Source organism: Micromys minutus (assembly GCF_963924665.1).
Source record: "Micromys minutus genome assembly, chromosome: X".
NCBI classification, from domain to species: domain Eukaryota; kingdom Metazoa; phylum Chordata; class Mammalia; order Rodentia; family Muridae; genus Micromys; species Micromys minutus.
In genome coordinates, this window is record NC_137970.1 from 74,406,929 (window position 1) to 74,422,825 (window position 15,897).

A 15,897-nucleotide genomic window follows, 5' to 3' on the forward strand; every position below is an offset into this window, starting at 1 on the left:
TAAAACAACCCTGAGATTCCACCTCACACCAGTCAGAATGGCTAAAATCAAAAACTCAGGTGACAGCAGTTGCTGGCGAGGATGTGGAGAAAGAGGAACATTCCTCCACTGTTGGTGGGGTTGTAAGCTGGTACAACCACTCTGGAAATCAATTTGGTGGTTCCTCAGAAAATTGAACATAGTACTACCTGAAAACCCAACCATTCTGCTTCTGGGCATATACCCCAAAGATGCTCCAACCTATAACAAGGACACATGCTCCACCATGTTTGTAGCAGCCTTATTTATAATATCCAGAAGCTGGAAAGAAAGACCCAGATGTTCATCAACAGATGAATGGATACAGAAATTGGGGTACATTTACAGAATGGAGTACTACTCAGCGATTAGAAACAATGATTTTATGAAATTTCTCAGCAAATGAATGGAACTAGAGATTATCATCCTGAGTGAGGTAACCCAGTCACAAAAGAACACACATGGTATGCACTCACTGATAAGCAGATACTAGCTAGCCCCAGAATGCTCTGAATACCCAATACCCAAGAAACAATTCACAGACATTATGAACTCAAAAAGAAGGAAGGACAAAATGGGGATACCTCAGTCCTTCTTAGAGAAGAACTCTCATGGGAGTAAATGCAAGGTCAAATAGAGGAACAGGGATTGAAGAAAAGATCACTCAGAAGCTGCCTTACCTGGGGATCCACCACAAATGCAGTCACCAAATCCAAGCACTATAGCTGATCTCAAAAAGTATTTACTGACAGGAACCAGACAGAGATGCCTCCTCAGGGACTATGCTAGAGTCATATAGATACAGCTGAGTATGCTTGCAGCTAACCATCGGTCTGAACTGAGGGATCCCAATGAGGTTGTTAAAGAAAGGACCCAAGGAGCTGAAAGGGGTTGCAACCTCATGGGAAGATAACATTATCAGTCAACCAAACCCTCCAAAACTCCCATGGAGTAAAACAACAACCTCTGTGCGTACTTTGAGAGACCTATTGATCCAGTTGCGTATATAGCTGAAGATAACAATGTCTGGCATCAATGTGAGAAGAGACTTTTGTTCCAGAGAGGGCAATGGGGTTTTCCCAATGCAGGGAAAGGACAATGCAATGGGGTGGAGAGGGGGATTAGAAGGGAGTGCACCTTTCTGAAGGCAAATGGAATGGGAGGGGATGGGAGCGAGGCGGGGTAAAGGGATAACATCTCAAATGTAAATACAGAGTATCTAATAAAAAAAGAAAAAATGTAAAAAGAGATGATCACAAAAACAATGCTTGTAATAGGAAAATTATCTAAGTGTGCATCAGTAGGAAAAAAAGAACTGAATTATAATCATCAAGTAGAATATTATACTACTGTAAACACAAATACTCTGTATTTATTCATAGAACATAGTTTTTAAAGAAATTTGTACTTTTCCCCTATAGCCATAAAAGGAACTCTAATTAAATTTAATGGGCCACGCACAAAAAGAAGTCGAGGGGTTAATTGTTGGGAAGAAAAATGATTCCTATGACAGGAGGAAGGATGAGTAAAGCTAATAAAGAATAAGAATGACTAAAATTTGTTATGTCCATTTATGGAAACATCAAAACATAAAGTTAAGGAAATAAGTAAGTAAAACTGAAAAGAGACTCTTTTGTGGGTGCACATGCCCTTATATATGTATACATACACATTTGAGATATAAAAATATTTATATATGGCCAGGCAATGGTGCTGCACACCTTTAATGCTAGGACTTGGGAGGTAGAGGCAGGTGGATCTTTGAGTTTGAGGCCCACCTATTCTACAGAGTGAATACCCAGACAGCCAGGGCTACACAGAGGAGCTCTGTCTCAAAAACCCAAATATATTTGTATATGTGTATATATGTATATGTTTATATTACATGAAAATGCTTGATTATGATATATAGCATATTTATGATTTAGATACTTAATAAGTTAATGTGACTGACTACAACTTTGTGAATAAACTGACTTTCTTTATGGAGGGAAGTCTGCATGTATAAATTTGTAGAAATAATGCCAATATTGATGGTTGCTCTCCTGGCTAGCTGTCTGCATACTTGGGCCAGCTGGGCACCTTGGGGGTGCATATCACAGTTGTGAAAGGCTGGTGTTGTGGGGTGGGTATGCAGCATTGCATGGACAGCCACTTTGGGACAGTCACTTGTTCTGTGGGTTTGAGGCCTTGTCTACAGTGTGAGTTCTAGGACAACCAGGGCTATACTGAGAAACCATCTTGGGGATGTGCTCACAATGACGAAAGGCAAAATTGCAGACTCGGGTAGTGAGGAATAGCCTGATGTGAGTAGCTAGCTGGTAAGTCTATCTTCCCCTCCTGCCGAGTCTAAGTCATGCCCCCTGAGTCTACCTAACCCCCCCCCCGAGTCTAAACCAAACTTCCTGAGTCTACTTGCCACTCCCCCTGATTCTAATCTATGCTTTCTAGGTCTAAGCCATCTCTTTTAGTCTAAGCCACAGCTCCTGAGTCTACCTGCCTCTCTCTCTCTGAGTCTAAGCCTTGTCTCCTGATTCTAAGCTTCCTGAGTCTACCTGGAGTACGGTGGGGTCCTGCCTATAGTACCACAGAGGGCCATGTCTGGGTTGGTGGTCCTGTAGCAGCAGGGGTCTGTTACCACCAAAGGCCAGGTAGATGTCCCTGGTCTGGCCTGCCACTCAGGTCTATGTTGACATCTGACAGCTATGCAGAACTGAGCCCACCCCTCACCTGGGCATTGTGGGAGAGCTGTCCCAGAGGGTGGGAGAGCAGGAGAGATGATCCCATCCCTAGCCAGCTGAAGTATCAAGAAAGACGCCTGCACATTGCCCAGGGAGCACAGCAGCACAGCAGAGCTATTCCTAGTTGTACAAGGTGGAGGTGATCCAGTCTAAAGTGTATGAGCCTGAGAGAGCGAGTGCTACCACTTGTCTCCTGTGTGGTGGCATACACAAGAGATACTCTGCTCCTGTCCCCCTTGCCATGTGGCAGGTAGGAGACCTGACCCTGGGATCATGAGAGCAGGAGAGCTGTCTTTTCCCCTCACTCTGCTGTAGCACTCCTGAGAGGAGAATGGACCCTGCACCTAGCCTGGGCTGCACAGTAGAGCTGAGCCTGGTGACAGGGGCAGGGGCAAGCCAAGCTCCAAGAGCATGAGCATGGAAGACCTGGCTCTGCACCTTTTCTACAGATGAGGTATGGGCAAGGGAGAGATGCCATCCCCTCCCCTTAATCCTTGTCACCTACAACAGGCAGAAGAGCTGGCCCTCCAAGGTCATCAGAGCAGGAGAGCTGTCCCTGTCCCTCACCTGCCACAGCATTAAGAAGAGAGCAGGACCTGCACCTTGTCTGGGCAGCACAATAGACATGGCCCTGTTGGCTGAGGTGTGGGTGAGCTGTCCTGAGGGTGGGAGTATAGTAGAGCTGGCCCAGCAACTTGTTTGCCTTAAAGTGGAGTGAATGAGGGAGAGATACCCTTCCCCACCTCATCCTTCGATACCTATGGCATCGAAGAGAGAGAGAGAGAGAGAGAGAGAGAGAGAGAGAGAGAGAGAGAGAGAGAGAGAGAGCTAGCCCTAAGGGCATGAGAGCAGGAGAGCCAGCCAGGGCAATGCTGGAGAGTTTCCCTGGTGGTGTGGGTACAGGAGAATTGGTAGACTGACCAACTCAGATATCTACCAGGCTCGGATCCAGGGCTTTGAATTGGCATACCCCAACGTCAACCACATTGATGAGCAGCTGGAATGAGTAAAAGCACCCTTCCTACAGATCCAAAGGTGCAGGATCTCCATGACACAGGATAAAAAACAGGATATCTGAAAAGAATTCCATTGAGGTTATAGTATTGATAGTGTAGCAGAAGCTGGAGGCCTCAAGCACAAGAGCATCCTGAGACATTGCACATGTAAACTCAGCTGGGATCCACATTCATCAATTTCCAACTTACAGTTCACACCAGAATACTCTTGCAGACAGGCACACGTGTACCTTTTTATCTCATTGAGTCATTCAGCCTCATTCATGCAGGGATCACAAACATATTTACTTCCAAGTCAAAACGCCTGCTTTGGTATTAAGGCACACAAAAGCAGGAGTAACCATTGACTCCTTCCTGACACATAGCACCATTGTGGTAAGGACTGGAGGCATGCTCAATGTGATCTGTCTTACAGTAAGATCATGTGACTCATTATTCAAATGAAGCATGGGCTTACCTGACTCTATTGCCTGCCTGTAGATCCTATTTCCCTAACTGGGCTGCCTTGTGTCAGGCCTCAGTACGAGAGAATGTATATAGTCTTACAGTGACTTGCAGTGCCGCAGTGGCAGTGGGTTGGTACCTAGGAGGGGAACTTCCCCTTCTTGGAGGCCAACAGGTAGGGGAGGGGCCATGTAAGGAGGGTACTGAGTAGAGGAGTTGGGCTGTGATCAGGATATAAATAAATAAATAAATAAATAAATAAATAAAGCTGTATACAGAGAGATACCAATATAAAATAAATTTACCAAAATATTAGTAGCTGAGAAATATGATATATGTGGAGAGGTTTGTTTTATATTTCAACAGCACTCTGAATATTTCAAATTATTTCATAACATTTGTAGAAGGATTGTTTATATAACAGATTTTCTTTCTTTGTATTGTTTTGTTTTGGTATTCGTAACAAAGTTTCAGAGCTTTACTTGGTATGAAGAATTAAGAAATTTATTTTCTTTTGTTATCTATTTATTATATTTATTTTTTTTTTTGAGATAGGGTCTCACTGAATTGTCCTGGATGACATGTAACTTGCTATCCAGCCCAAAGTGGCTTCAGACTTGGGTTAATCTTCCTGTCTGCATCTCGGTACTGGGATTTTAGGTGTGTGTAACCATGCCCAGTAGAATCAAAGAACTTATGTCCAGATAGCCAGATCTGACTGATTTTATACACTAAATTCTTTAGAGTAGTGTGTGGTGCTCTTAACCTATGAAATGGTAGGCTCAGAAAACATTACCTAGAAACATTAAAAGTATTCTTTTTTAAGAAAAAAGAGCCAACAAGAAGGAAATTAAACATTTTAAAATAAAACAAACCAAGAAATATATAGTATTTTTGAACACATGGAAGAATATTACTTTCCATACTTTATAGAAAACAGACTGAGGCAATAAAAATTCTATGACCAGGGCTGGAAAGATGGCTTAGTAGTTAAGAGCACTTCTTCCAGTTTGAGTCTCAGCAACCACATGGTAGCTCACAACCATCTGTAATGGAATCTGATGCCCTCTTCTGGTGTGTCTGAAGACAGTGACACCGTACTCACATACAATAAATAAATAAATCTTAAAAAAATTCTATGACCAATATAAATACCAAAAACATAATCAACAGTGACAATTCTAAAAAATTAAGACCAATATTTATTTCCAAAACCTGTTTAAAGGACATTTCAGCATTTATCTAATAGCAAAAACTACAAACAATCCAAATACAGGATTAATTGGTTATGTATTTTTTGTTTTGAAGGGAAATATTAGTAATTTAGAATAAATTGTGAATAATATATTATACCCTTCAATTGCATCCAATTTTGCCAAGAGCTATTTTCTGGCATTTCAGGCGTTTTCTTAGACCAGGTTTTGAAAAGCCTGGAAGTAATAAAAATTTTACAGTCTGCTTGGTAATAGCTACCAAGAAAAAACCCTCATATTTGTGGATAAATACTCCAGCTTCCTATCAATAATTGGGATAATTTTGAGGCATATTCCGTATCCATCACCAAAATTTAGACAGTTCCCTAGAAAATTTGAACCAGCTTTCTTTAGGCCATGTTCATCTCAGATGTAGTATTTATGAAGATTAATTTCTTGTTGTTAGGTATTATATGAAATAACATGTAATATATTCTGTTGTTTCATGTGGTTTTTTTTGCAACTATTAAGTTGCAAAAGTGTATTGTATAGGAAACCAACTTGTCATTTTTTTCAAATTATCATTTTTTACTTTTCTTAGTAGCATTCTTAATAGTATAATATTTTCTAATACATTCAAGAGGCTTTATGTATCTTACCATCATTTTTCAATATTTGAGTTGGTGGTTGTTTTTCTATATTCATTATTTTGAAAGAAAATGACATTTATTTATTTTTTTATTTATTCAGTGTGTGTGTGTGTGTGTGTGTGTGTGTGTGTGTGTGTGTGTGTGTATGCGTGCCTGTGTCATGGCCTGCATGTAGAGGTCAGAGGACAACATTCAGGAGAGCCCATTCAGTCTTTTATCACATGGATTCTAAGGATCAAACTTCCTCAGGCGTGGCTGCGAGCTGCTAGCACCTGAAGCTCTCTCACAAGCAGACCCAATGCATTCTGCATTTATTCTGTGAGGTGCTGTTTTAATGTTGCAGTTTTGTCAGCAGCCCCAGAAACTGCAATTCAACATCCTTAGCAGGGCCGCCTGAGGAGCCTCGCTCAGAGCCTAGGAAGACATTTACTTGCATTTGGGTCTGTGGACTGCCTGAGGGGTTGGAGGTGTGGGGTGTACAGGAGACAGATGAGTTACAATGAAGTGAAGTTGGTAAGTTTCTTGATTTAGAAGGAAGACATAAGTCTCAGCAACAGCTGTATATATTATGACTTGAGGTTTTGAAGCTGGTTATTCAGAAACTTTGTTTAGAGGTTAAAGTATGTGCTGTTCAACTTGTTTTTTGTTTTTGTTTTTTTTAATCTGTGGAGTTCTGTCCTTGAGGAGAATTTTTTAGGTGCATTGCGTAAGCCGGCTGCTAGAAAAGGGAGCACACATAGAGATAAAACATTGTTAAAGGACTCTTTATATGCGTAAGTCAAGGGAGGACAGACTTAAGACACAGTTCAGTAGCCATTATAAAGGTCTCTTCTGTATGTTTCTCAGAAAAAAGGGGGAGGGTACAGATCTTCTTGCAGGTATTCTGTTCAATTATGGTGAAAACTTCTGATTTCTCAGCCATCTAGAGATGAAATCAGAACTAGAAATGAGTAGGAGGTTTCTCTTTTCTTGCTCCCCGTATTTCTTGTTTACGTACAGTGCTTCAGTTTTCTTTGTGTCAGTGTAACTTAATTATTCTAAACTGGAAGATATCACTACCATTCCACTTTCAAGGCAAGGTTAAGTGTTACTATAAAGGGAAATAGGTAAGAATCTTAGTTCACAGTGATTTGGCTTTTACAAGACCTAGATCTATTTTTTTTAATATTATTCATTTAATGTATATGAGTACACTGTAGCTGTCTTCAGACACACTGGAAGATCACATGACAGATGGTTGTGAGCCACCATGTGGTTGCTGGGAATTGAACTCAGGACCTCTGGAAGAGCACAGTCAGTGCTCCTAACCACTGAGCCATCTCTCCAGCCCAGGAGCCTAGATCTTTCCATAGATCTTTCCTTCCTAACTAACCATGGTCTTAGTAGTCATTTGTGGATAGTCCTCATCAGCTGAGGAGCGACATGACAGATGCTGATCAAATCCAACAGGGCGGTGGGCTCTAACTGGAGTGAGAGTGACAAAGAACACAGACAAGAGTGGGGCCAGTACCAAGTTATTTGCCTTATCTTTTAGGCATACCCTTAAGATGTCAAAAATAGTTGGCTAGGAGCAAGAAGCCCAAAAAGGACCCCATAGTGAAAATAGGAACAAGGCAAGATATTCTGGAAGGCAAGCAGAAAATATTTGCTAGAGACAAACGACCACAGGGTAGAAAGGGAGTCAACAAGCAGAGCAACTGAAGCTCAGGTGTTGGGGAAGGCAGACTCTGCCTGTAGGTCCAAATTCATAGTCCCAGGATATTTTCTTCACTCTCCCTTGACTTAGGGCCAAAAATGGCTAGACATTTGAGAGTGTGGCTGCTGTTGAGGAAAGTCTAAAGAAATCTGCCAGTGACACAAGTCACTTTGTGTGGAAGCTTCTGGCAAAAGGTGTGAGGAATGAGAAACTCTTTTGATGGCTGCAGATGGGTGGAAACCCAGGCGCTGCTTTGGCGTAAGAATGAATAATAAAAGACCAAATTGGATACAACACCCACACATCTTTTGGTCTTAACACTCATTTTGATGTGATGGTAGTCACGAGAGAAGGGTAGGTTTTAAAGGAAGCAATGGCTCTTACAGGGCACTGGCAAGCAGAATGATTTTTTTTAATCCAATCAAATTCTCTTGACTCCTCTACTCCAAAGGTTGATTCCCTGCATCTGATAAGTGGTCATTTGTTAATTGGGATAAACTAGTGGCGAGCAATGGCCTGGAGCAGGGAATAAAGAATTTTAAAAGAATTACCTTGGGTAACAAAGCATATTCTGGAAAGGTTAAGTGTCTTCTCACAGCATGGGAAATTAGACCTTGAGATAGGATAGAGTAAAACAGAACATTTCATCATCTGATCAAATAGGAAACGCCATAAACCAGTACCAGAGCTGGGGTCTATACATCAATCAAGTGAGTACCCTTGGCCACTGGTAGCATTATTAAATCATATTTCAAGGTTAAGAGATAAAGATTACCTCTGACCTGTGCATAGCATGTAAGGGGATTAAGAACTAGACCAGAATCTGGAAAGATGGCTCAATTTTTTAAGCGCACTAACTGCTCTTCCAAAGGTCTTGAGTTCAAATCCCAGTAACCACATAGTGGCTCACAACCATCTGTAATGAGATCTGATGCCCTCTTCTGATGTGTCTGAAGACAGCTACAGTGTACTTATAATAAATAAATAAATAAATAAATAAATAAATAAATAAATAAATAAATAAATAAATCTTTTTAAAAAATGAAGATGCGTGTGTAGGAACCAGACCAGAATCCAGGAAACCCTCAACTTTCTGAGCAAAGTAGAAATTAAAAAAACAAACAAACAAACAAACAAAAAACAGACAAAATGACAGACTTTTGACTCATAAAGGAAGGACTGAATACAAGAACAGTATGTAGAGCTCAAGTGCATATCTTATTAAAATTTCAGAGGTGAAGCCTAGACCCTTAATGGCTGCTCTACCTACTGCACACTCTATAGATAGACGGTGAGGAGAAAAAAGAAAATACAAAATAAACATTTTTGCATTCTTTCCCAAGTTCCCACATTTTGAATTTAAAATGTTTTGTATATTTTATTCGTTTACTTTATGTCTTAGCTGGTGTTTTTATTGGTGTGATAAAACATCATTATTAAAAGCAAGTTGGCACAGCCAACCATTGGACTGAGAACGGTGTCCCCAATGGAGGAGTTAGAGAAAGAACTGAAGGAGCTGAAGAAGAGCAACAATATTAACCAACTGGACCCCCCAGAGATCCCATGGACTAAACTATCAACCAAAGAGTACATGGAGAGACCCATGGTTCCAGTTGCATATGTAGCAGAGGATGACATTGTCTGGCATCAATGGGAGGAGAAGTTCTTGGTCTTGTAAAGGTGTGTTTCCCCAATGTAGGGGAATGCCGGGGCTGGGAGTAAGGAGAGGGTAGGTGGGTGGAATAGCATCCTCATAGAAGCAGGCAGAGGGAGGATCGGATAGGGGGTTTCTGGAGGGGAAACTTGGAAATGGGATAACATTTGAAATATAAATAAATAAAATATCCAATAAAAAATAAAAGCAGGTTGGAGAAGCAAGGTTTTTTTCAAACTACAGCTCCTAGGACACAATCCATTACTGAGAGAAATCAAAGAAATAACTCAAGGCAGGAACATGGAGACCAGAACTGAACCCCAAATATGACACAATTTTGCAGTTAGTGTATTAGTCAGGAACATATGGTAAGATTCTTTTAAAAAGTAGTCCATATTTACAAGCATACATCTGGTGTTATGGTGAGACCCTATACCCTATCCACAGACACTGGTCTCTGTTCATTTGTACAGCATTCTTTATGGCGTTGAACTTCACAATGGAGAAAATACCACTGTTTCTAAGCAATGATGTAGGACTTGCTTCCATGTTGTTCTTTTTTTTTTTTTTTTTTTTTTTTTTGCATGTGGCTAGTGACTCTTTCCCTATTGTCTCTAAGTGTGGGAGTGTTAGAGTTGGCTGTACTGTAGCTAGCAATGCTGCAACCATGTCCCATTGGGTATCTACAAGGCAAGGGGCAGATTAAAATGCATGCTTCAATGATCTGCACACGTCTGTGATGCATGTGTGGCTTGAGACAGCTTAATACAGGGAGAAATTCTGTTTGACAGAATATAGTTCTCTATACTAGGGCCACAAGCTTCCGTATGGCATTGTAATAGGTCCTGATGTTCTGCTTTTGGGTACTAAGCTAGGTACAGGGACTTCGGGGGTTTTCCTGGTAAGGGGTTCATTACAGATAAAGAAATGTAACTCTGTTCACACAGAGAATAAAAGCATGAGATGACACAATAAAAAGGCATCTGTTACTGGGCATGGTGACGTGTCCCTGTACCTCTCATTTCAGTCCTCAAGAGGCAGAGAGAGATGGATCTCTATGAGTTCAGGCTAGGTAGGATTGCATCATGAGACCCAGTCTCAAAATTGGCGGGTGTAGGGAGATGCATTTATCAGCAGTTTTAAAGAGGAAAGACCTAACTATTTCTTCTAACACTTTGAGTTAAAAGCACCGTGAAAAATCTATTTCTGTAATTTAAGCCACCTAGTGTGAACTATTTTATTATAGCAGCACCAATGGACTATAGTACCTGTTCAAACATAGACGGGTGATTTTGGAGACATTGGAGAAAGGGTAATATATAGAGATTACTTTATGATTCAGAGACTAATTTGCTAGGTTTTTGCTATAGAGCAATAAGAATATTTTGGACTTAAACTCAATTAGGCCGAAATAGTTAGACAATATTATGATGTACTATTACTGTACTGCATAAGTTGTTAACTAGGGAATATTTTTATTGTTGAAAGCACAAGTAATTTTAAAATGTACATCTTAGCCATACCCTTCCAAAGCATTAAGAATATTCACAATTACAAAATTATACCAATATCAATTTGCAAAACATTTCACTCTTTCAAAACTGAAAATTTTACCTGTAAAAAATTACCTCTATTCATTATTCCTCATCTCCCTATAGCCATTAATAACCATGTCTCTCTCTGTAAGTATGACTTTTCCTATTCCAGATAGCATTCTTTTCAAAAAGGTAGGACAGAGAAAACAGAATAAAATTTAGAAAGGCATGGATAATTTTGGATACATACAAATATCCAAGCATGGACAAATGGATATTTAAATTTTTACCAAAAAAGTAAGATATATTCAGTAAATATATTTTTAGCAATTAGGGTAATATTCAGATTAATTTTAAAAATTCAATATAAAATTGATTTCATATTTAAAATAATGGAACCACAAAAATGGCCAGTTATTTAAGATATTTCAATGGTGCAATAGCAACATTTACATCTAGGGAATAACCAACATTATCATTAGTTTTGAACCTGCCATGTACTGTACCTAACCAACTACCTACCAGTGACTAGAGAGGTCATAGGTCCTAGAGGAACACTACTGCTCTTCTTTTCCTAAATCAATATTGTCTCTAATTGTATTCTAATATAGTCTCTATCATGTGTCCTTATACCCAAAAATAATTATAGCTCTTACCCCTAATTTTGAGGCTTTTTTTTTCTGCAGCAGATCAAAACTATTACAAAGATTCACAGCGGGTCAAAATGCCGGCTGATGAGGGGGAAATTATCAATAGATTTATTCAGCTGTGAACCCTGCCATCCATAAGAACTAGCCCACCAAAACGTGTCCAAAGGTTCAATGTAGAAAGAAGATTGTAGAGGGTAACCAACAACCTTCTAATTAGATTTAAGGCCAACTCCACAAGAAGAAATTTATACCTTAGACCCTAAAATCTGGACAAGAACCTGTGTCTTGGGAAGTCCTAGGCAGTGGAATAGAACCTACTGCTTATGCTACTGTTTTGCTAAAAGAACATAATATCCAGCCACCTTCTAAACACTCATCTTTATAAGCATAGATTAGTGCAGCTCCCACGCCTCATCAGAGAAGTTCCTTTGTGCCATGGGCAGAAGCTAATACAGACTCTCAGAGTATAGAGAACAACTAAGTTACTCAGCAAGAAATCAGTTATCTGTATCACACCCCTCTTCCCCATGGTACAGGGGTAATCACAGAAGAGGGAGATAAAAGATTATAAAAACAAGAGGACAATGATGACTGGTACTAAATAGTGTCCTTTCAAAGTGGCCTTTAATCCCAAGACTCGAGAAGCAGAAGCAGGTGAATTTCTGAGTTCAAGAGCAATCTGGTTCATATTTTGAGTTCTATGTCAGCCACCTCTACATAGTGAGACCTTTAAAAAGAGAAAGAGAAATGTGATAAAGGAAAGGGCAACATGTAGAAGTCAATGATCTTTGTATTAGTTGCATGTCATTTTTCCTTTATAGAAACAGACCAGATATTGGAGGGTTCGTTTTCAGTTCATAAAATGAGATAGAATTAAGTCGGTGAGAACAGTCCATGGACTTTGAACGAAGTTCTAAAGAGTCAAGGAAGCAGTGGTATTTAGTAACCAGTCCCCCAGGCAGGCTTGAGGTGGAAGAGGGACTATAGTTGAAATCAATGCAAGTTGATGAATAATTGGTATTTAAAAGGAATGAATAAAAATGAGATCATCCAGGGACTAGGAACACCACAGGAACTGAAGAGTTTGGAGGCTGAGGACAGAAACCTGAGAACACCAACCCTCTAAGTGGAAGCTTGCTTTATGGAGGGTACCATCCTCAGGCTCTGAACTTAGGTAGAACTGTTGTGTTCAGGATTCAGGAGCTGGGCGTTCTTGGAAAAGCTGCTTACCCCTCTAATTAGGCTATCACAATTGGTGAGAATGGGCATCTCACAGCAGGTTAAGCTGTTGGAGTCAAGAAGCCCTCCCCTCCTTCTTTCCTTGGCCACTCCTCCCCTTTCTCCACACTCCCCCCTAACTGTGCATTGCTACCCAGATCCTCCAGAGATGGGAGGTGGGGAGACAATTGGGGGGTGGATTTAGCTAGGGTGACGCTTTGCTCACGTGACTGGCTTCGTGCCCACGTGGGCACCAGCCCCCGCGCCAGCTAGTCCTGCTGCTGCTGCGGATACCTGTGCCCAACACCCGCATTTGCGCAGCACCATTTCCTTGAGCTGTCCTGGTTATTGTGAACCCCAAGAAGGTGCACAGGCCTGTCCTGGGTCTCCTCAGGTCAGTACTGAAATGCTGGCTCTGCCAACAGAGCAGGGCAGGGGTGGTGGAGGTGGCAACTGGAACCAGTAGCAGCAGCAGCGGGAGGGGAAGGGGAAGAGACCCGGAAGACTGGTAAGAAGGGGGCACAGCGGACTGGGCAAGAAGAAGGGGGAAGGAGGACCCCCGCCCCGCGCAGGCGGTTCCCTCCCTCGTCCCATTCCTAATTCGTTTTAGAGCAGGCGGGGGGGGGGTGGTTGAGGGGGCCCGCAGTGCGACGGTGAGACGTAGACAGATTGATGCCTTCTGAAGTGATCCACTCACACTCCGGGCTCCGAAGACAAACTGACCGGGACCAAAAGAGGGTGGGGGTGGGGCAGGCTGCCTCCAGAGTCTGAATGGGGAGCGCAGAGTAAAACGGAGTTTGGAGAGCATCCTGATTTAGTGCCCAAGGCCTGAAAAGAAATGGCGGCTTGGGTATTTGGGGGGGGGGTTGTTGGTGACGGAGGAAAAGGTTGGATGATGAATATGGGCTGCCAGACAGGTACATAGTATCTGTGCATCCTTTGACCATGCCACTGCCCCTGTGTCCTGTCTTTAGGTAGCTGTTGCTCCCAGCCAGCGCATTGTGACATCTGAGAAAGAGGGTCGACCTGCCTGAGATTCCTGCAGGTCAGTGAAAAATAACCAAATGGGACAGGATTTGGCACCCCACTGCCTTCCACCTCCCAAGCTGTCCCATGTAACACACTCAGCTTGCCACCCTGAGCACCTAGAAAGTGGCCCGACCTGGCATGGTTTATCTGTCTCGGGTGGAGGAGGGGTGCAAGCCTACTACATACTTGGAGGGTTGTGACAGCCACCCGGACCCCCTCAAAGGGCCAGAGGCAAAGACAGATGTCAATGAGCCTGTACTCTGTCAGGTGTCTCAGTCTCTCACATCTCTTCTCTGCCTCCTGTTTCCTACTTTTACCCTCAGGACAGGAAAAGGAGGGAAATCTTGACATGGAAGAACTCCGCGGTGACAAGGAAGGCAAGCTGGAAAAGGAGGGGAAGCCAGAAGATGAAGTGGAGCCTGAAGATGAAGAAAAGTCAGATGAGGAAGAGAAGCGGGACAAGAAAGCAAAGCCAGCACGGGAGGGCAAGCTAGAGGGGGAGGCCAAGCCAGATGAGCAGGGGCAAGAAGAGGGGAAGCCCGAGAAGCAGGGAAAGTCTGACGGGGAGGGGAAGCGACAAGGGGAGAGCAAGCCGGATTCCCAGGCAAAGTCAGCCAGCGAGGCTCGGGCTGCAGAAAAGCGCCCTGCTGAAGATTATGTGCCCCGGAAGGCAAAACGAAAAACAGATAGGGGGACAGATGATTCTCCCAAGAACTCCCAGGAGGGCTTACAGGACAGGCATGTAAGCAGTGAGGAGATGATGAGAGAGTGTGCGGATGTGACGAGGGCTCAGGAAGAGCTGAGGAAGAGGCAGAAAATGAGTGGTTTTCACTGGGTGCCAAGAGATGCACAGGATGCTTTAGTCCCCAGGGGCCAGCGGGGAGTCAGGGGGGTGAGGGGCGGTGGAGGCAGGAGCCAGAGGGGCCTACATGACATCCCATACCTTTAATGCCTTTGGCCTTCAATTCTGACCTCTCTGAGGAGAAAGAACACTGCTGGCCCTGCTTTCCCTGGTACATACTTGCCAGGCCTGTGCTTTAACCTTCAGCCGAAACTCTGCTTTAGGTGTCACTGTCCTTACCAGCAGCCTTCTGACCCGACTACAGTGATCTCTGTCTTTTAGTACAGGATTTTCACCCATGTGCATGAAAAATATGTTCATGGTACATTGTAAAATGAATAAACAAAAAAAAAGTTTGCAGAACCACAGATAAAGTATCGGTTTGTTTTTGTAAGAATGTAAATGTGCTTGCATGATGCATCTATGCACAAAGAAAACTATGAAAGTGTGTTCCCTGATCAGCTAATAATGGTTGTCCCTACAACATGCACCTAAATAGGTCTCTCACGTACTCACCTTACTGCGTGACACTTGGAAAGCCCTGAACTGTGTGCCCATTCCCAGTCCTTTCCCACATAATCAGTGGGCACTGCTTTCTTTACTCCTGTGCCTCCCATTCTATGGTTCCTGAATGTGTCCCCCCTTTTTGGTTACCTGTGGTCTTCCTTACTTCCTTCTTTTCCTGACTCAGTTCTTTCTCTATTTTCCTAAAGAATATGGGCGGTATGTGCCATATGCCAAATATATTGGAAACTAAAATGTGACAATAATACATGATTAAAAAATTGAACGTTGAATTGTTTGAATGAGGTCAGAAAGGCAATGGCATTTGAAATGCCTGTTGTTAGGACATAAAATTGATAAAGTTCACATTGCGTCTGGTACTCACAGCTAAGAGAATCAACTTGTCATTTTAAAAGAACCCTTGCTATCAAAAATCAGTCCTGTTATCTTAAAATGGGCACATTGGTCTCATAATACTTCCCAAGCAGTAGCAGGAACATTGATAGAATCTGACATTGGGGAAAAGGTCATGTATGTCCCATATACTCAGGCACACAGGTAAGTACTAATTATCTTGTGATGTCTGCCGGGCACTGTAACCTTTCTCCTGGGCCCAGTACTATGTTGTTACAGAGGCATTAGTGATTACTTCTCTTGAGTCACTAGTGAGCCAATATTCACCTATCTTTTATCCACACACAAGGGAAT

At 42.3% G+C, this 15,897-nt stretch overlaps 1 protein-coding gene across 1 annotated transcript; it reads left to right on the forward strand.

The window, feature by feature from the left end:
• The first annotated feature begins 14,176 nt into the window (after positions 1-14,176).
• LOC308415978 (transcription elongation factor A protein-like 3) lies at positions 14,177-14,983 on the forward strand. The gene has a single exon (XM_080911007.1). The coding sequence runs from the start codon at positions 14,194-14,196 to the stop codon at positions 14,791-14,793; it is 600 nt and encodes a 199-aa protein (XP_080767133.1). The 5' UTR covers positions 14,177-14,193; the 3' UTR covers positions 14,794-14,983.
• Positions 14,984-15,897: the final 914 nt, after the last annotated feature.

What these genes read in the sequence shown, in the direction of transcription:
- LOC308415978 (XM_080911007.1), top strand. Translation starts at nt 14,194, where the DNA reads ATGGAAGAACTCCGCGGTGACAAGGAAGGCAAGCTGGAAAAGGAGGGG.